The following is a 19,756-nucleotide window of genomic DNA, read 5'->3' on the forward strand; positions in this document are numbered from 1 at the left end:
CAGACGCTTACAAGCCCCCTTATTAAATTCATCTCTACCTCTTTTTATTTAGCCAACGTCAAAATACCAGATAATTGAGATTAATCGCAGATTTAGAAAAAATAAATTTAAAATCAAGACGCAATTTTATGATGTACTTACAGCATATACAGTGCCAATATAAGCCGCCATCTTGGATAACCGTGAGGGGGATTGGGTCTAGCTTTGAAAACGTTTTCTCTTAAATAAATCATTTTAATGCAGCCGACGACAGTTTTATCTTGAAATATTAACAAATACTGTTATATTACCCCTACGAAAAAAAAAAAAACAATCAGATATTTCGCCTTAGTTTTGGAAATACAAGATATTTTAAATTTCACCACATGGAGCCCGTGATGGACGCTTTTTTCAAATTTTTATTCCGTTATTACACAAAATCCTCAAGTGGTACCGGTGGGCACCGGTCTCAATATTAATTAGCATCCTCTCGGCTTTATGCCAAGTTTGGTGCTTTTGTCCGCTATGTATAGATTGAAACACTAAGCGACCGGACTATAAATACCAAATGAGAGCGTGTTTATTTGAGATCGTGTGTTTCGGCACGTATTGCAAACTCTTTATAAATCAATAACTTGACGTAAAGTTTGAACGATCATAACTCAGAATGTGAATGGAATGCAGCCGCGTTCGAGTTTATCAAACCAAGCTGCCGTAAAAGCGAATATGTAAAAATTGTTTAACAAAACCCAAAAGCTTTTAATTATTTAGATATGTTCTTCTTTATAAAGTGATTCTACGCTGGCGCTTCGTAACGAGCATATCCCAAAATGTATCCGAGGTCAAATTTTCTCATCAAACCCCGCGGTAAATCTTACTTTTTTTTTTCTGCGTGATGACATAGCAGCTTCTCGCACATGCGCAGTAGCTACAAAAATAGAATGGATTGAGAATTCAGTATTCTTTTCACAATATCCAGTTGGCACACCATTAATGCTGATGTGACCTAAAAGGACTCCGGTGGGAATCTTTGAAAATGAACTATACAAATTCGTCCTGTAGTTTTTATCTCTGTGGAAGATATCACAATGTTGGTGTTCTACTTTGTCATGGTTATATGCGGCTTGATTCTGAACCTGGCCGTCATCTTACTGGTGATAACAAAGAGAGTACTAAAAAAACATGCACCTTTTCATTAGCAACATGGCGCTTGCCGACCTTCTATCGCTTGCCACAATACCGGTTGTTGCCATAGTATCATTGATCCGCAGAGCTCAAGGGATCCTAACAATGAAAACCTTTGTGAACTTTATCGTTTCATCACTTATACCGCCATGGGTGTGTCTCCAGTCACTTTGCTCATCATATCGGTAGGGCGACTAAGGGCTGTCTCTTCAACAGTGCGATTGTCACCGCTCTCACATTGCGTTGCAACACTGTTCACTGTATCTTGGATTACATCGGCAGTACTGATAAGTGGGAAGCCTTTAAATGAATGTACTTTAAAGTCTTCTAAATATTTCCTGATATACGATATTTCTATCATCATCGTACTCATCGTGTTTGTTGTGCTTTCAATCATTACTATAAATATAGCAATCATCAAAAAACTGGTCAGCTCCCAAGGCAACGTTAATCTATCGGAAAAACAACACCGGAGAAGACTTTAAAAAGTTTTCCGTTCAGCCATTCGTATGGTTTTATCCTCTACTCTTCTTTATGCGGTATGTGTCATTCCACGACATATATCACATGTATTTGCTCGATATTATCAGGTCCTCCTATAAATGCTGCGTTTGGTCCATTTCTATACTTTCTATACTTTGACTGGGTGACTTGCATTTCCATGGCGTATCCTATACGCAGATAGCCTTCATGTGATTTGTCACATGACAAAACAATGATACCATAATGCTTTATTATCCATGTTATCTATAAGTACAAAAATATTTATGTGTGTTCAATAAATAAGAAATCAACTATTTACAAGTGCTCTTTCTAAAACAATGGATAAACAATGTCGCTTCGGCTATCGGTGTTGCCCGGCACGACAGGCGAAACAACATCGATTTGAATCCTTTGGGAATGGCGAAAAGATATCGATTCATCTATAAATCTGCCCAATTCACAGCGAATTAATATCTATTCGTCACGAAACCATTACCGTTACATAAATACAAGAAAAAATATAAGGCATTCTCAATTGTCTTAACTATCAAAAATAACTTATCAAGAGACACTGTTCTATGGTTTTTGCTAACTAATTTACGCTTTGTTCTATTGTTTTTGCTAACTAATTTACGCTTTGATCGTGATAATGTTAGTGATGTATACTAAATCATCCATCACGACACACATAATATTTTTCTTAATTAAAAAAAACATTAACAATACAACTAAAGTGATACAATCAATAGTGTAAATGAATGTTGACTCTTTCGCTTCTTGAAAAATAGAAAAACTTATATTTAGAATAAAAATAAATACTATAAAATAAACTACATGTCGTTAGGTTTTCTACAGGGCCAATATCTGCCAGTGTTGTTAGCACCACCTCGTTCGGTTGTCAAAGGAAGAGAATGTCGGCGAGCTATTTCATAGTTTCATCCGACATAGTGAATTCTACCCAGAAATGCTTATAGCGTCACCCGACATAGAGAGTTCTTCCCAGAAATGCTTGCGCAGTTGGTGCACATAACTTGAGCTTAATATGTAAATAATGTAGCTTGTTTTGATATTATATAGAGATACCCAGCAGAAGGCTTTGAGTGTCTGAATGTAACGTAAGTTATATCAGAAACGTCGATTGTCTTCGTATAATACGTGCTGAGTGTTAACCCTTCACAAGGCTTGCTATGTTATCGTCCCTTGTCTTAATATAATGGGTACCGGGTTTTTTGATATTATATAGAGATACCCAGCAGAAGGCTTTGAGTGTCAGAATGTAACGTAAGTTATATCAGAAACGTCGATTGTCTTCGTATAATACGTGCTGAGTGTTAACAAGGCTTGCTATGTTATCGTCCCTTGTCTTAGTATAATGGGTACCGAGTTTTATGCCTTCACCGAGGCAAGCTCCTTCTTCTTCCTTTCCACCTCATCCTCCAGACTCTCCAGCTTCAGTAGCACCCCATTCTTCTGGACCTCCACGCTCCTCAGCTGCTCCCTAATGGCGGCCACCCTTTCGTCCGTCACCTCTTCGTCCGCATCCATCTCACTCAGAGTGTGATTCAAGTCCGCTTCCGACTTCATAATCTGCGTCAGTTCGGCGTTCATGGTGTCGATGCGGCTCTCCAAGCGGGTGATTTGTCGCTCTAGGAGTTGTTTTGGTGAGTGAACGGTCGCTTTGGTACGCGCTCGAGATTGTGTACTGAAAAAGAAAAAAGGACATTGAAGAAAAATTGAATCAAAATCATAACGGTCCGACTAGCTTCGTTCATAATTAAATATGTTAAAAGTTCTGAGCCGTGAGGTTTTTCTTTGACCGTGATCTTCTTGCCAATCCACTCTTATAGAAAGCAAAAGCTAGCTTAGGATAACCTAATCATAGAATTGTAACCCTAAAATGACCCAAAGAAAAACTTCTTAAATCCATTAGCGTAAAGTAACGACACAGCTCCTTTAAGAGTAGTTTCCGAACTGCGCATTACTAACGTAATCAATAAAAAGCACAATTAAATCTTTAGCAAATCAAGAACAATGTATTGAAGTAATTATTGTCAACAAAATCTACTTCATGTAAAATGTGAAAGGTTGATCAAGTACATTAAAACACATAAATGTGTAAAATGTAATATTGATACCTTTAATTTGGTCATGGAAACGTGACAAAATCTATTGCAAATGACATAGGCGATCTCTATTGTAGCTACAAGACATGCTACAAAACTATGTCAGCTACAAGAGTGACACCATTATTATAATACCCCCTAAAGGTATCTTACCTTTGCTGTTCCGTGTTCTTGTCGCCTCTCAGCTCCCTCAACCTTCTCATCGTAAATTCCTCCTTGTCACCCGGCGCACGCGCACTGGCCAGGTACTCCTTGAGTTTGGCTCGAGTCAGGAATGCGTTCTTCTTGGCGAGCCTTTCCGTGATGGACTGGACCGAGAAGTCTGCCTCCATTGGTCCTTTCACCTTGATGTTCACCAGTTCCCCGACTACATTCACGCGCTCGGTCATGTTTGTCGCCTGCTTAAAGGCCCCCTCCAGTGGGAATGGTACGAAGGGTTCTGCCATCGTGCCTTGCACTGCTGGGGTAGTGCGAGATCGCGAGAAGAACATGTCTTGGCAGCAGATTCGGATCGCCTGGAAAGGGAAAGTTTGGTTGGTTTAACACGTATGCGTAGCAGGAGAAAGAGCAGAAAAGGGGAAATGGAGGCTTATTTGAAATCCTAGCTTATATTTGAAGACATGCTATGGAAGATAATCGAAAAAAAAATAGAAAAAAAACAATTAAAAATACATTCTTATAAAACTTAAAATGACGTCTTATGACTGAAGTACGCTACTCGATTAACATTCGACTGATTGTATAGAAGTGAATGTATAACGTGAAGTTGTATCATTGGAACAGAGACAGCTTAACCTGCTTAACGATTTAACGACGACTTAATCTACTTGATCGAACAGTCCCTAATATAGAGAATATAAATGTACCAAGTCGCCTGCCATTGACTTAAACCGGTTTCACTTGATTGGCTTGATCTCATCACAGGTTGCCACTCCCTTTACCTTATAGAACTGCCTGAGGAATAACGGGTTGTTATCGTCGACCAAGTCGTCCACCTCGATGTGCGCGAGACAGTGCACGATCACCACCACAAAGTCGCCCACAGAGTGCATCCGCTCCTGACGCACGAACAGAATCTTGCGCGCATGCTCGTAGAAAAACGAGCTCCTGAACGCGTTTCGCTCGTAGTTATTGGCTGGCAGGTTTGACGCAAGTAATAACGTCACTTTCGGTACACCCATGGCGTTTTTCAGCATTTGGGTGACGAAGACACCGAAGCGGTATACGACGAAATCCGCGGGACTTAGTTGATTGATGTCCACGGGGATGAGGTCACCACCACACATCCATTGGGCGTCTTTGATGTCAATATAAGGTCGAGCACCAGTTGCTCCGGCAACGCCGTCCTCGCCAATGTTGCCACGCAATGCAGCTTCTATCTCGTTGACGCGCTCGAACAGTGGAGAACCAAGAAGCATGCTGACCCAGTCCTGCTCGGACACACCGTCTGGGAGGCCTGCTGCGAGGACTGGAGATGCGTCCTGCATTCCACCGTCGATTGGACCGAGCGCATCTGCTCAAAAAGATATCAAGATCTCAGTGATAATCACAGTTCATAGTACAACATGTACTGTATTGCATTAAAAATAATCTAAGCCTTATTCAAAAATGGTTGCCGTAAATCAGTGATTGGAAAAAATAAATACTTCAGTAACAATTAATTCTTAGGCCAAATTATTTTTATGGTGAGACGCGCGCTGCCGTGGCCGCCAATTTTGTTGTAAGATAGCTAGCCAATCATGACGCGGAAATCGCAGTTTTGATTGAAACGAATATGAAATCTGAGAGGATTTTGTCGCATTCTGAAGCGCACTAGGCGGCAAATGAATTTAAGGAAAATCGGTTGGCGTGTTTCTCTTATTTTTATTTGCTAACTTCCTCTTAGCTGTCAAGATGGCCACGATAGCGGTTTCAAAACCGGTAAAGGATTTTACTTGTAAAAAGTATGTATTTAAATAGTCGCTTCCAGGCGCCATATTTTCATTTTAGCAAAACTGGAAAGCATCTATTTTCATCGCCTTATTTGTATAATTCTCTATTAAAATTGGTAAATTAAGTATACAATTTTGTTTTAAGATGGTTATTTCTAGCATTGAATAAAAAGAAAAACAAAGTTAAGGCTGATTAAGGCTCTTTAAGCATCAACGAGAGGGTTGACCTCACCTCTCTGCGGTTCACCCGCCTTTGTAGTAGGCGGTGTCCGAGGGCGGGACGGGGTGGTGGCTGCCATGCGGTAGGCTCCCTCCTTTTGCACCGCAGTCAGCTTCTCCCTCTGCTGCTGTTCCAGCGCCTCCTTCTCCTCCTTCGCAGCCTTGGTAATCTCTTTCATGGCTGCGTCCTTCTTCTTCTTCCTTCTCGCCTCCAGGCGCTCGCGGAGGGCGGCTTTGGTGCGTTCCTGTTCCTTCTTCAAATTCTCGCTAAACTTCGCCATGTTCTCATCGTGCTCTTTGAGGAGTTTCTAAAATATTGGGGAAATTTTTTTTATTAGTTCTCAGCTAATTCAGATTTCATGCCCTGATTGTCAACAAGTGAAACACACATGATTTACTTTTTTTTTCTATTATGGATCTCTTCTCAAAAGAAATTCTAGTCTAGACACTCTAGTCCTCAGGGGGTCCCCTAAGCAGTCCAAGGATACCCCATATCAAAATATGGTAATAGAGCTGGATCCGCTTCTAGCCAGTGCCTAAATCCATATATTACGGAACTGTAAAAGCTGTTGATTAGAGTGAATTACTGAAGCTTGTTTTGCACTCCTTGATTGCCAGCGTCTTGCAGAGACTTTAGGTCGTTTTAAAGCCAATAAAAAAGCGAAAAAATACAATTTAAAAACATTTAAAGTTTAAATGACATAATCAGGAAGGCCGTTTAGCATGTAGAAATCTTTGAACAATAGAAAACACAAATCGCAACAAGGTACTAGAGTATAAAAGTCGTTTGACAAAAAGGATGTCGTCAACCGGCTTTGCGACTGAGCGACAAGCCCGCATGTAATCATGGGTAAAAAACACTGAAGCGCCTAGCTGCATATAATAGCCGCGTCTAAGTCTAAAGTTATGCGGTGACTTATATACAGTATGCAGCTAGGCGCTTCAGTGGTTTTTACCCATGTTTACATGCAGACTTGTCGCGTAGTCGCAAAGCCGGTTGACGACAACCTTTTGTCAAACCACTGTATACCCGCATCGTACATCCACCTACATCCAGAAAGTTTCGAGTGCCTAATGATGGCTACCAACCTCCCTCTCCTGCTCGCTCATCCCTCTCTGGGCCGCATTCAGTTGTCTGGCAGCCTCTTCCTCTTGTAGCTTTTTCATTTTCTTGGCGACGCGTTCCGTCTCACGTTCCGCTAGCCTCAGTTCCTCACGGCTCCGTTCCTCCTCAAGCTCTGCTTCCAGTCGCCTGGCAACGGTAGTAAACATATAAGTAGCCTAGCAACGGTATTAAACAAGGAAGTAGCATAGCAACGGTATTAAAGCTGCATTGTCACCAGTTTACTTCCGGTCGATTACGTAACAATCCCCGATGATTTTTAACGGAAAAACGCGAAAAATATTTCAAAATATCGAAAGCAGTGTGTTTATTGAAAGTTTCTTTGAGGATGTGATTGATAATTTAGAGCGGATGTCCTATTTAATATTTCGGATTTTGATAGATTCTTTTGTCTTTTAACGGTTGAGGTTTCCGTCGGACCACCGAAAGTAAACTGGTGACAATGCGGCTTTAAACAAGTAAGTCGCCTTACGTAGTAAATAAGTTAGTCGCTTAGAAACAGCAATGAACAGGCGATTCGCCTAAAGGCTGAATTAGACAGCACGTTTTAGTCGTATGCGACCTGCCTACGACATGTCTTAGCCCTGAATTACAAACTACGACTTTTGTAGTCGAAAGTCGTATCGAGTAGCGGAGTAGTAAGCTGATTTACAGCCTAAATCCCGCTGTCTAATTCAGCCTTAACAGCGACAAAAATAGTTTTACGCGTTGATAGAAAAGATTACGAACTGTGTATTTTGCTTATCATAAACATTTATGCTTATTAAAAAATTATTTATACTTATCATAAATGTATCAATAAAGTCCTTAACGTTGGCAAAATCTTGCTTCTGTTTTTGTCCTTCATTTTATTAAAAAGCATTTTGCTTATAAAACATATGCGCAAAAACGCATTCCCGTACCTGATTTCTTCATCCATCTTTTTCTTTTGCGCCTCGGTTTGTTGCCGTCTCTGTTCCTTGATGGAGTTGATTTTCTCCGCTATCTCAAACATCGTACGCTCGCGGTATTCCTTAGCGGCCTCCGCAGCACGCTCGGCATCCTCGGCGTACGAAGCGATTAACTCCTACGAAAACGACAGGAGTACGTTACGAAAACATACGAGAACATAACGACGACGCTAATCAGACTTCCAACGAAAACAACGCGAGAACAGTACGAGAAATTTACGACGCCCCATTTAAACAACGCGAGAACATAACAACGAGATTATCAGTTCCTACGAATACAACACGAGAACATTCGGACGCTCCTACGAAAACAATATGTGAACAAGAGATCATTACGAGGCTCCTACGAAAACAACCCAAGAACATTACGACATGATTATCAGCTCCTAAGAGAACAATACGATCAATGACACGATTATACGCTTTAAGAAAAAAACGTTTTTTTCACCTCTTCAGTGGTGAGGTCCTTCATGGTGCCCGCGAGCTCCTGCAGCTGTTTCTCCCGCAGTTCTAGACGCGCATGCGCATGCTTAACCTCTAGTGACGGCATAGCGTCCATTTCCGCTAGTGCAAACTTCTTCTCGGTTTCTGAGTCAAATTCCGCCAGTTGTTTCTGAGAGAAAAACAGTTAGGGTTGAAAGACATGCAGTAAAACTAAGTGTCTAATAGATCTTACTAATGGGGGTAATAATCCTTTTTATAGCCTGCTTTCAGGCGGTACTCGGTGTACTCGGGCGCCATCTTGTATTATAAGCCGCGTGGTTCCTGGGGGCGAGCGCAAAGACAGACGCAAGGCAGGGGGGGAAGGAGAGAGAAGAGGGTTCTTTCCCTCTTCTCTCTTCTTCCCCCCCTGCCCTGCGTCCGTTCACCGAACGGAGAGGGTTTTCCGCGATAATAAGGCGAAGTACCGCCTACGGAGAGGGTTTTCCGCGATAATAACACAAAAAACCGCCTAAAGCGGGCTATATCCTTTTTACCTTGTGTTTGAGCTTGAGCTCTGCCTTGCGCTGAGCCATCTCTCCTGTACTGAACGAACCAGACTTGGCGACAAGCTCCATAAATTCCTGCAGAACACAGCTAATTTTTTTACAAGGATCACTTCAATCGAACCTTGAACTAGATACGACTCTTGCAACTGTTTAACTTTAGGATGCAGGATGTCCCGAACAAGATGATAAAACTGGTCATCATAATTGTCGTGGATGAAATATATATAAAAAATCCATGTCGTCTACCTATCGGAGGTACAAGTAAATTGCATTCTGGTGGTTTTTGAAATATAAAACCCCACAAAAAAGTCCCTTCGTTGTTGCGCGAACCCGGCGAATCCAAAATCATTGTTTCGTTTGAGAATAGCACGTAGTCAGACACAACCTTTGGGGGCGGTTTGTCTGGTTTTGATTGTTTGGTTTGATTGACTACGCGCTATTCCCAAACGAAGAAAGGAATCTTCGATTCTGGGAGGTCGCGCAACAACGACTTTGGCTATAACTACATAATGTTCTAGCCAGAAAAGGAAATAACTCAACCTACACCGATAGTACGGAGCGCGTTAGGGTGGCCAACATGATAGAACTTTAAGAAAGTCAGTCATTTAGGGGGCGAGCATCACGGAAAATAATTTATACTAAATAATGCACATAATTTCTCACTTGTGGTGGCCACGATAGCGCGCGTCGCATTGTAACAAAATAATTTATACTAAATAATGCACATAATTTCTCACTTGTTCTTGCTCAGCAGTGAGCTCCTCTCGTTCCGCCTGTCGACCCTCTGCGGCCTGCGCACGCGCCTCAGCTTTAGCCGCTTTCACCTCGCGGGCGAACCTCTCCTCCATCTGTACCCGCTCCTGCATGTGCCTCTGCTGCAGCACCTGGTATATAGTGTTCCCGGCACGCTCGCTATCCATCCCTTGCACCTTGTCCACTAAGGCACGCTGCTGCGCCTCGCGGAGCTGTACAGAAGCATCACATTAGAAGCTGTTTGATAATAATACTCACGAAACAACATTGAGACTTCACGCAGTCTCTTTCAAGGTCTGAATTCTAGAAGAAACGCATTTGTGAGGTGCAAAAGAAATCATACAAACCATCGTGAAATATACCAATCATTCACTTCTTTGTTATTGCTCCCATTTTGAAAATACAGCGCTCCGTTTTGGAGGGAACTTTAAATAGCCAGTCACGATTGAAGCCCAATAATTTCTCAACGATTGTGTTGAAAGAATCTTAGTAACTTCAATAAGCCGATGGAAATTAATGATGTACATATACAACTTGATTTTGCACGAAAGCGTTATTTTGGCGTTGCTAACTTATCTCACCCAACCCTATTTACCTTCTTATTCTTATGCTGTCCACCTTCCCCTCCCCTAATGTGTACAAAGTGTGCAAAGGTCATTCCCTCGCCACCTCCTTCTCATGAGTGTGGTTGTGTGCCCCCCTGTATACCTTGTCTTCCTGTAACTGCTGTCTCTCGTCTTGTTGCTTCATCAACTCCTTGTCCATCTGCACGTTATGTTTTGCCGCCAGAGCTGCAGTCTTACGCCTCTTCCGTTCCGCTATCTTCTCTTCTAGCGCCGCATTCTGGCGCATTTTCTCCGCATCTAAATTGCGTTCCATGAGCTCCATTTCCTGTTTGTGCTGGTCAAGAAGAAGATCGGCCTGCTCTTGCGATAGGTTACCTTCCTGTAGCTCCATTTCCTTGCGGAATTTTCTTTCCTTTTCTTCTAGAATCTAAAATATAACACAAACAATCATTGCCATTGCCAACTAGTGTCGCATAGTGTCTTTTAGCATTCAGCACGAATAAATCAATTTTTTTATAATATTTTGGATGTGGGAATTGGTGCTTTCCTTCTAGCAATCAATCCCGTTTTACTGTGACTAATCGTCACCTGACAAGTATCTCAACATTAAGATATCTTTCGCATTACACTTTTGTTGTTTACTCTAGCCGCAAACCACCATGATTTGCGTAATTTGCGCGCATTACAACACTACAGTACGCAAGCCGTACGCAGCCGCAGATTAATCGTCTTACCGTTGTCTTCTGTTCTACAAATCTCGATCAAATCTCACCAAACTATTCTTATGTATATAAACCTGTTTCCTTTTACACTCGTGTTCGCCGCCCCTTTAAAATATACCCGCTTAACCCAAAACCCTTTCACGTCTTTCAGTTGTCTTCAATTCGACAATGCTATCACTTTAAGTCAGACATATAAACCTGTTTGCCCCTATTACGCTGCCCTAAACTCCCCTTGAAACAAAAGTAAAGCTAAGCCTTCCCTCCGTCTTTCCTTTTTTGTTCGTCAATGCTTTATCACAGATTACTTAACTTTTGAGGGCACTTTCAAACGTAACCCACTCAGCCCTAGCCGCTTCTCTTACCTTTTTCTTCTGTTCGTCGATCTGTTGCTCTATTACTTTGCTATTTTTGGCTTTCTCCTCTGCCATCGCTTTCTCAATCTCGACCAGCTCCTCCCTGTGTTTCATCTCCAGCTCTGCCTGCCGCTGGATCTGGTCCTCCATGATGGTGGTCATAGCGGCGGAGACTTCGGCGTCGACCTCCTCCTCGGCCGCCTGGAGAACCTCAGCAGCGCTCTGGTCTCCTGTTAGCTCGGCCTTAACATGAAGGGAAAATATTATCGTTGTCATGGTGATAAAAATCGTCTTTATCAACATCATCTTGATCAAAATCATGATTTGGATAGTCTAATTACATCATTATTTCAATATGAATAGAATCAAAAAGCCCAAACTGTCGCGATCTCGTACCAGAACAATGAATACAATACACCAAAAACTGGAAATCGACTCTGCCAAATTTTCGTCTTTAACAAGACTTCTTCAGGGCAGACATCAGGGCAGACAGTCCTAATCGGAGTCATGTTAATAATAAAAAACTTTATCAGATGGAAAACTTACCTGTTTCTTGCCCATCTCCTTCAGCTCATTTTTCATAGCCTTCTCCTTCGCCATCTCGGCCCTCAGTCTCTTTCTCGCCGCAAGCTTTGCGGCCAGCACCGCTTCACTGCGTATGTGCGAGTTCTTAAAACGCTCTCTCTGCTCCTCGGCTTCCACCATGAACTTGTCGAGGATGGCCTGCTGGTCGGTTTCAGAGAGCTTTCCTTTCTGCATCATGTCAACAACGAGCCTTCGTCGAGTGTTTGACTCAATTTCCTCGTCTACTGCGGAAACCGCGGCCAGGAGGGCCTAGGAAGTGGTGGAGAATACGGATAGTTAAATCTCAAGAAGATTTAGTTTCAGGAAAGAGATTGTAGTTTAGTACCAAGGAAGGCAGGCCTCTACTACTTAAACAATTTGTTTTTTGTAGTTCGTATCTCAGCGATTAACCACAAAAAAGTTATAGAGACACCTTAAAGGAGGAAATTGTCAATACCATCTTGATTTGGCAACACAATCCACGGTAAAATAATCCTTCTAAAAGGCATCATATTCTCACCTGCTCTTCGCGGAGTCGATCAGCGTTTTCAGTCTCTTCCAAAGCCGCTAAGATCTCGGCCTCTTCAGCCGACCCAGGCTCTACAGTCTTTAGCTCTGCCTCTAGGTCAGCGGTTGACTTGCGTCCACGCTTGCGTTCCTTGCGCTCTCGCATCTTTTCTTTCAGGTTATCTCTACGCGTGTTAGTTCTCGAGTGGAGCTAAACGATAATGAGAACATGTTACGTAGTGAAAAACACTTAAAGAGACTGTATCATACATTGCGCATCTAGTTTGCGCATGGAGTTTTCAGGTGAGCAATGCTAAGGAGTGAAACTCTAAGATTGTTTCCAGTATCATCAAGCGGGAGCACGGGCTACTCCAGGATCTTTCGAAGGGGCGGGCCCAAAAAATGACGGAAAGTTAATTTGTGGTTCTCAACCCACAGACATTCATTCGCCTTCTTCCCCCTAGATCCTTCACTGGGATGCGCAAGAGGACCATGAAAAGTCATGTTGGGCTCTTAAGGTTTGCTTCCGTCTCTCCTCTAAATGCGGATTATTGAGTAAACCGTGACCCACGGAAACCTCATGATATAGGCCCTTTAATTTATAGTCCCGTTCTCTCCTCTCATGACTGGTTGTTGAGTACACACCGTGGCCGATAACTCAGGACACCAACCCTTTAAATGATAGCTTTAGTCTCTCTTCTAGTGGCGGATTATTGAGTTAACTGTGGCCTACGGGAAACTTATAACGGTACTTCTTTAACTTATCTCACCCAATGGCGGATTAACAGTTGCCCACTGAAAACTCATTAAATTGATAGCTTCTTTCTCACCTGTAATGGCGAGCTATTGGGTACCATGGCCCAAAGGAAATTACGAGCTAAATCTTATTATCAGGAGACTGGGATGTTTGAATGCCGAGGGGCTGGAAATGGGTGAATCACGTCAAACATACCTCTTTGACTTCCTCAATAGCACTGTCAATGTCTTCGTCCTTGACCCCGCCAAGTCTAAGCCCTTTAAGCCTTTCTTCCATCTCCTTATCAAACGCAGCGCGACGACCGGTTTCAATCTCTTCTCGCTCACGGTAACTGTCCTCAGCGTACGCCTATCAAAAGACAACCATCGGGAGTAATTAAAGAACTTAGATCAACCAAAACTTTGTTATTGTTTACTACGGTCTGTTTACGCTTCAAAATAACCATCTACGATTGAAGTCTGATACTTTATGAATGATATCTGATTGAAAGTATTTCTGTTACTTGCTTGGAAATCGCCGACGGAAAAGATACTATGTGTAAGAAGGTATTTGGCAGGAGCGTAAAATGGTGGCGTAATTGACCTTTTTGAGGCTAAGTTCAAACGTCGTGTTATCCATGACCCGTATTCAATGCAAACGATGCAAATGATGTCAAATGTAATGACTCTTGTCAGTAAAGTTTTCCGTCGGCCCTCCAAAAGTGAAATGGTGCGATTGCCGCTCAAAGTGAATCGTATATGGGTGTACCTTGGCCAGTTCAGCAAGTAGCTTTTCCTGTTGTTTCTCAAGCAAGAGAAGATCTCGTTCAAGTTCGTCTTCATCCGGGATATCAAGATCAATGACGTCACTGATCCCTGCTGCACGGGCCTCAGCAGCGTGGCGACTGGAAATAAGCAGAATGGGAAATGTGGTTAGGTTATGATCTATAGACTATATTGTGCTGATATAAAGCATTAGAGACGACTCTAACGACTCTGGACAAGCAAGCTCTAAGGAATATTAGTTGTGTCGTATGAGCTGATGCAGGTGCACGGGATGAACAAACATAAATTAAAGAAAAGTCGGTCACAATCATTGAAATTCTCACATTGGACCAAATACACCACGTGACATTTTTTTGTGAAAGTAAATTCCCGCCTCACCTTCCACAAGGGACGTGATTGAAGATTGAAGCGAGGTGCTCAGGAAGCACGTTTCACACTATGCATGGGCTACCTAGCCTCATAACACAGGCAACCCACAACGCAAAAAAAAAACGTAAAACTCAAGTCGGGCCGCCTATAACACCCGACTTATAAAATATATGATATTAAAAAATATGAAAGAGATAACGCCTAATTAGTGATCTTGTCCACATAAAAATTTGGAGAACTGCAGGCAGAGCCAGGCAAATAAACTTTTTGGGTTTCTCTTTCAGCCCCCGAATATCTTTGAACATTTATTGCACTGAAAGGAGACTTACGAGTGTAACTCTTTCTTTCGTCGCAGTCTCTCGGCGCGTAGCCTCTTCCGGACGTCACGAAGTTTTTTCTGTTTTTGCTGCTCGATCTCGTCTTGTACTTTCGTCATCTTCTGACCATACTCCATTATTAAAGCCTGCAGTGCAAGTTGGTGTTAATAACAACATTCCACATTTGGGAAGTGCGTCTAAACAGTTCTTAGAAAGCGAAATCAGATGTCAAGTAATACATTATATGCTGGGTAACACGAGAAAGAGAAAACGTTATGCTTTCTTACAAACGTTAGACATGCTCGTGTTTAGTAACGCCGTGAACGTGTTTGCCACGCCCTCTACGTGTAATGTCACGCTCCCAACGTGTTATGTCACGCCCTCTTCGTGTAATGTCACGCTCCCTACGAGTAATGTTACGCCCTCTACGTGTAATGTTACGCCCTCTACGTGTAATGTCACGTCCTCCAAGTGTAATGTCACACCCTCTCCTGTTATTTTGCGCCCTCTACGTGTTATGTCACGCCCTCTACATGTAATATCACGCCCTCTACGTGTAATGTCACACCCTCTACGTGATATTTCACGCCCTCTACGTGTAATGCCACGCCCTCTACGTGTAATGTCACGCCCTCTATGTGTAATGTCACGCCCTCTATGTGTAATTTCACGTCCTCCACGTGTAATGTCACGCCCTCTACCGTGTTATGTCACGCCCTCTACATGTAATATCACGCCCTCTACGTGTAATGCCACGCCCTCTACGTGTAATGTCACGCTATCGTGTTACTCCATCTCACCTCTTTCTCCTCCTCAGACTTCGCGTTCTTTAGTTTGTCCTTCAGTTCTGCCTGCAGCTGCCTCAGTGCCTCTCCCTTCTTTTGCTCGAACTCATTGAGTACCTCGGAGATAGCATTAATCTCGTTCGTCCTCAACTCGTTTTCGAGCTGCGCGCATTCCAAAGTGTGCTTCTCTAGCAGGCTCTTCTGAATCTCCTTCCTCTTCTCTTCCGTTAGGACTCCAGATGCCGCTAGTCCAGTGATGGTCACGCTCTCCTCGCTGTACTTCTCACCCATCTGGGTCACGTCAAGGTTAGACAAGATGTCGGCCGCGTTGAAGCCCGCGCTCTCGTGGCGCTGTAGGCCAGCAGTTTGAGCAGGAGGCTTGGTTACCGCGGCCGACTGCTGTCCCTTTTCGTGAATGACAGCCCCGCCCACAGATGCTAGAATGACAGGTGAGGGTTTTGCTGGAGAAGAAATACCCGGGAGTTTTGAGTTTGAAAATAAAAACGTTTTTGTTATGGCTAGGGTATCGGAATACGTTCCCCTAAGATATAACAGATATTTGTTTGGGAGTTGAAGAGCGATAAGTGATGCTTTCCCTCATTTGTATGCATGTTTTTTGTTCGTGTGGTTTCTTTTGTATGCTTTTTCATTGACCTTTTGCTGCAATGTTTCGTTTCTTTGAAAATGGGCTTCAGTGAATTTATAAAATCTTCGAATCCCACTCTAGAAAGAGAAACTGTCTCAACCAATAAAAATCGCCCAGTTGAGTTTGATCTAGCACTGATTCTCGAAAATGTAAAAGAGGTATTAAAATATGGAAATGAGGAGATAAGATTAAACAATGGGCCCCTACGAAGAAAGCTAAGTTGTTAAAGGGGCTGTGTCTGTGATTTTTCCGTGGGCCACGGTCTGCCAAACAATCCGTAATTGTGAGAGACGGAAGTCTCTTTGGAGTTTCCAGGTGGTCGTTTAGATCAACGGCCACACAAAGAGAACAGTACAAATTTATTACTCACCACTAGCCGTTGCGCCTGTTATCCCTGAACCAGTAGCAGCGCGGTCAGCGGTCGCACCAGACACGTAATGTGTGACCATGCCTCCTCCACCACCGCCGACAACCGAATATGAGCCACCAGCTGCAGAAACCACCTGGCCAGCGGAATTTAGCATAACAGGACCGCCCTCTTGAAGCAAGCGGATGAGTTTCTGGAGGAGTGGAACCAACTCACGGTTGGATTCGGGTAAAGGAATATCGTCGCCATAGACACCGAGAAGAGAGACCTCGTAATCTCCTGCCAGCACAGCTCCGCCAGTCAGCACAATCTAGAATTGACAAGATGATAAGATTAAAGCCAGTCTAACCGATTTGCGTGACGCGTGGTTTTGTAGGCTATGAATACCACATGCATGTGAGCTAAATCCATTTGAATCATGCTGAAATTTAATCCACCCTACAATAAAATCGACTCGATTATATTTCTACGATATCAAACAATGCTAGGTAAGTTATATTTTTCAAAATGATGGGAGTTCTAAATATTAAAGACAAAAACAAAAGTTTACATATAAAACAATAGGATTCTTAGCTTCGATTGTCAGCACAATCGGCGATCATACATGGGTAAGATAGCTGTGTAGTTAATATAAAAAACATAAGGTGCAGAGTGACTGGCATCAGAATTCACAAATTTGCTTGTCAGCTCTATCTGTCATTGGCTATCAGGATATACATTTATTTCAAATTTAAAATTACTCAAAAATGGTTTACTTAATGTTCTCCACCGATAAGCGTGTAGAATTCATAGAGATCAACCACTGTTTCTACGAGGTCTTACCTTAGCCTCAATCGATGAGATCTCGGCCTTGTGTCGGATGTACTCGAGGGACGAGTGGCTCTCGTCTAACTGTTCGGAGCGGCTCTGTAGCTGGTCTTGGAGTTCGGCTCGTAGACGGGCCTTTGCCTGGTGGAAGCGCTCGGTGACCGCGCCCTCGGCCTCTGGATTCAATGCACCCTGGGAAAAAAGAGGGAAAATTTTAGGGGCTGTCCACAGTAAAGTTCAGGAATCCGCATCACGCGTTTCAGCATAACGTAGTCACTAAGACCTTAAGGGGCTCTACGTTGTTTCTAAGACCTTAAGGGGCTCTACCCCCCTTGTGGCTCTTTTGTTGGCCAAGGAAAAGGCAGGCAAAGAGCCTGGGGGATTATTCTTCTGAAAAATTTCAATCATCCTTGTCCAGGAATAACAAATTATATCTGCAGATCTACTACGGGGTACCAACACACAACCACATGGGTTCCTTTACACTACATTGGGGTCATCACATATTAACCCAGGGAACCCACACACAATTAATCACATTTACCAACACACTACCACAGGGTACCAAACACTACCACATGTTACAAAACCCCTGCTATCACAGGCTACCCACACACCACTACGTAGTACTCAAACACTACAACAGGGTACCCGTATTTACCTGCAGTTCCTCCATTCGGTTGTTGTACTTTGTTTCCTCCGCCTGTAGCTTGTCGAAAAATCTTGTGATGGCGTCTGTGAACTTCTGGTGAGCGGTGTTGTGGAGCTCTTCATGCGCGCGCTCGTCTGCATCAAAGAGCGTTAGAACGGCGACAACATCCGCCGGAAGTGCTGCCGCGTGGTCCATGGAAGCATCGTTACGTCGCTGAACTTCACGGTGAGCCGCGTCAGCAAGAGCAGCGGTCTCTGCCGGGGAAAAAATCGTTCTGTCATTGAGGAATTTGTAAACCAAATTCCTCAATGTATAACGCAAACCAATCACATTCAGTAACGAAAATCAGTCAGTCAGTCCCGCGATATGTATCTTTCGCACCATCCTATCCAAACACTCTGAGAACGCTCATACGAACGAATAAGATATATATATATATATATATATATATATATATATATATATATATATATATATATATATATATATATATATATATTTGGTTGGTAACGTTTTGAAAGTTGTCCACCTTCTTTGTCTAGTTCACTTTAAGTTTTCCAATTCCCAATTCCGGTCATGTCAGCACTTCGGGATATCGCTAACAGAATAGTGTCCTTCTAAAAGAGCAAGTGGTAAGATAACCTTCCTTGATGGAGGAAGGTTTAAGTGGTATATTTCATGTCTCTGGCAGCAGAGTCGTTTCGCTAAAGTTTGAAGTATTAGAGTCCTTCGTTGGAGCAAAAGAGGCTTTAAACCTAACACTAAAACTGTTTAATCTATCTCTCTTATTTCATCACGCCTATTCAAACTACCTAGTTTTTTTTTCTACAGCTTGAATTTTTAGCCATACCTTCCTTGATGCCCTCGAGCTGTTCGTGGACCTTGGCGGCGGAGAGGTACTCGTCTTCCATCAGCTGCTGGTACACGGATCCCTCCGTCGTGCTCAGCTCCTCCTCACGGTGACGCTGCCGCCTCCAGAAACTTCGGCGTCCGGCCAGCTCCTCCTCCAATAGGGCAACCTGAGGGTATTCAAGGGTAGGGTGTCATGTTTGTATTTACGCATCGATGTTCAAACAGGGCGAATCTATGGGAGGGGTCGTTGGGGCTTTGGTGTACTGTCGGTGTATTGATGTATCGCTGGTGTAATGTCCTAAAGTCCCTAGTACATCGCTTACTCATCAAGGCACAGGTCTTCGTTAATTGTACTGTCGTACTTACTATCTCGCTTACCGATCAAGGTAAGGTCTTAACCAAGTGTGTTTACCATCGATCGTACGTTAAGTGTGTGTACTATTGATTGCACTTAAGGTCCTTAGTAAATCGCTTACCGATCCAGGCATTGGCCTTCGCTTAGTGTGTGTACTGGATGACAAAGTGACAGGCTCTACAACCCCAAACTCCCTATTAAGCCGCACTCCACAAATCGTAGACATCTCCTCAGTGACCGGGTCCACCGCTCTCTCGCCGACCATAATCGGAACAAGTCCATCCCCGGTCGGGTCTTCCATGGAGCCAGCCAAGGGGATAATTGTATCGGTGTCGCGATCTTTATCGATGCCCAGGATGGGAACCTCTAGGGCGGTGCCAGACGGGTCGAGGATAGTCGTACCGACCAGAATAGGGAGTAATTGCCCGGTGGCGGAGAATTCGTACATGCCGGGGCTCCCGCCGCTCTCAAGTAAAAGTGCCGCACGTTCCTCGCGTCGCATGACGTCATGCAAGGACCGCAGGAGCTGTGTCATCACCTATGGGAGAGAGGAAAGAAAAGAATTTCAGGGGTCACATGGGGCTGCGACATCACTTATGGGGGGAGGGAAAAGGAAATAATGTCAGGGGTGGTAGAGA

The 19,756-nt window shown here is 43.3% G+C and overlaps 1 protein-coding gene across 1 annotated transcript in view; it reads right to left on the minus strand.

The window, feature by feature from the left end:
* Positions 1-1,880: 1,880 nt before the first annotated feature.
* LOC5512653 overlaps positions 1,881-19,756 on the minus strand; it is a 68,142-nt gene continuing 50,266 nt past the window's right edge. The window contains exons 64-85 of the mRNA XM_048732757.1: positions 19,240-19,656; positions 18,762-18,930; positions 17,921-18,165; positions 17,275-17,451; positions 16,456-16,762; positions 15,455-15,900; positions 14,667-14,800; positions 13,952-14,087; positions 13,400-13,552; positions 12,461-12,658; positions 11,923-12,210; positions 11,386-11,619; positions 10,444-10,728; positions 9,720-9,947; positions 8,971-9,057; positions 8,442-8,606; positions 7,946-8,109; positions 7,010-7,172; positions 5,934-6,228; positions 4,712-5,283; positions 3,924-4,285; positions 1,881-3,349 (exon numbers count right to left, since the gene is read on the minus strand). Of these exons, the coding sequence (XP_048588714.1) occupies positions 3,034-3,349; positions 3,924-4,285; positions 4,712-5,283; positions 5,934-6,228; positions 7,010-7,172; positions 7,946-8,109; positions 8,442-8,606; positions 8,971-9,057; positions 9,720-9,947; positions 10,444-10,728; positions 11,386-11,619; positions 11,923-12,210; positions 12,461-12,658; positions 13,400-13,552; positions 13,952-14,087; positions 14,667-14,800; positions 15,455-15,900; positions 16,456-16,762; positions 17,275-17,451; positions 17,921-18,165; positions 18,762-18,930; positions 19,240-19,656 (5,541 nt within the window). The 3' untranslated portion in view covers positions 1,881-3,033. The remainder of the gene's footprint in view (positions 3,350-3,923; positions 4,286-4,711; positions 5,284-5,933; positions 6,229-7,009; positions 7,173-7,945; positions 8,110-8,441; positions 8,607-8,970; positions 9,058-9,719; positions 9,948-10,443; positions 10,729-11,385; positions 11,620-11,922; positions 12,211-12,460; positions 12,659-13,399; positions 13,553-13,951; positions 14,088-14,666; positions 14,801-15,454; positions 15,901-16,455; positions 16,763-17,274; positions 17,452-17,920; positions 18,166-18,761; positions 18,931-19,239; positions 19,657-19,756) is intronic.

The sequence above is a fragment of the Nematostella vectensis genome, chromosome 9 (assembly GCF_932526225.1).
Source record: "Nematostella vectensis chromosome 9, jaNemVect1.1, whole genome shotgun sequence".
NCBI lineage: Eukaryota > Metazoa > Cnidaria > Anthozoa > Actiniaria > Edwardsiidae > Nematostella > Nematostella vectensis.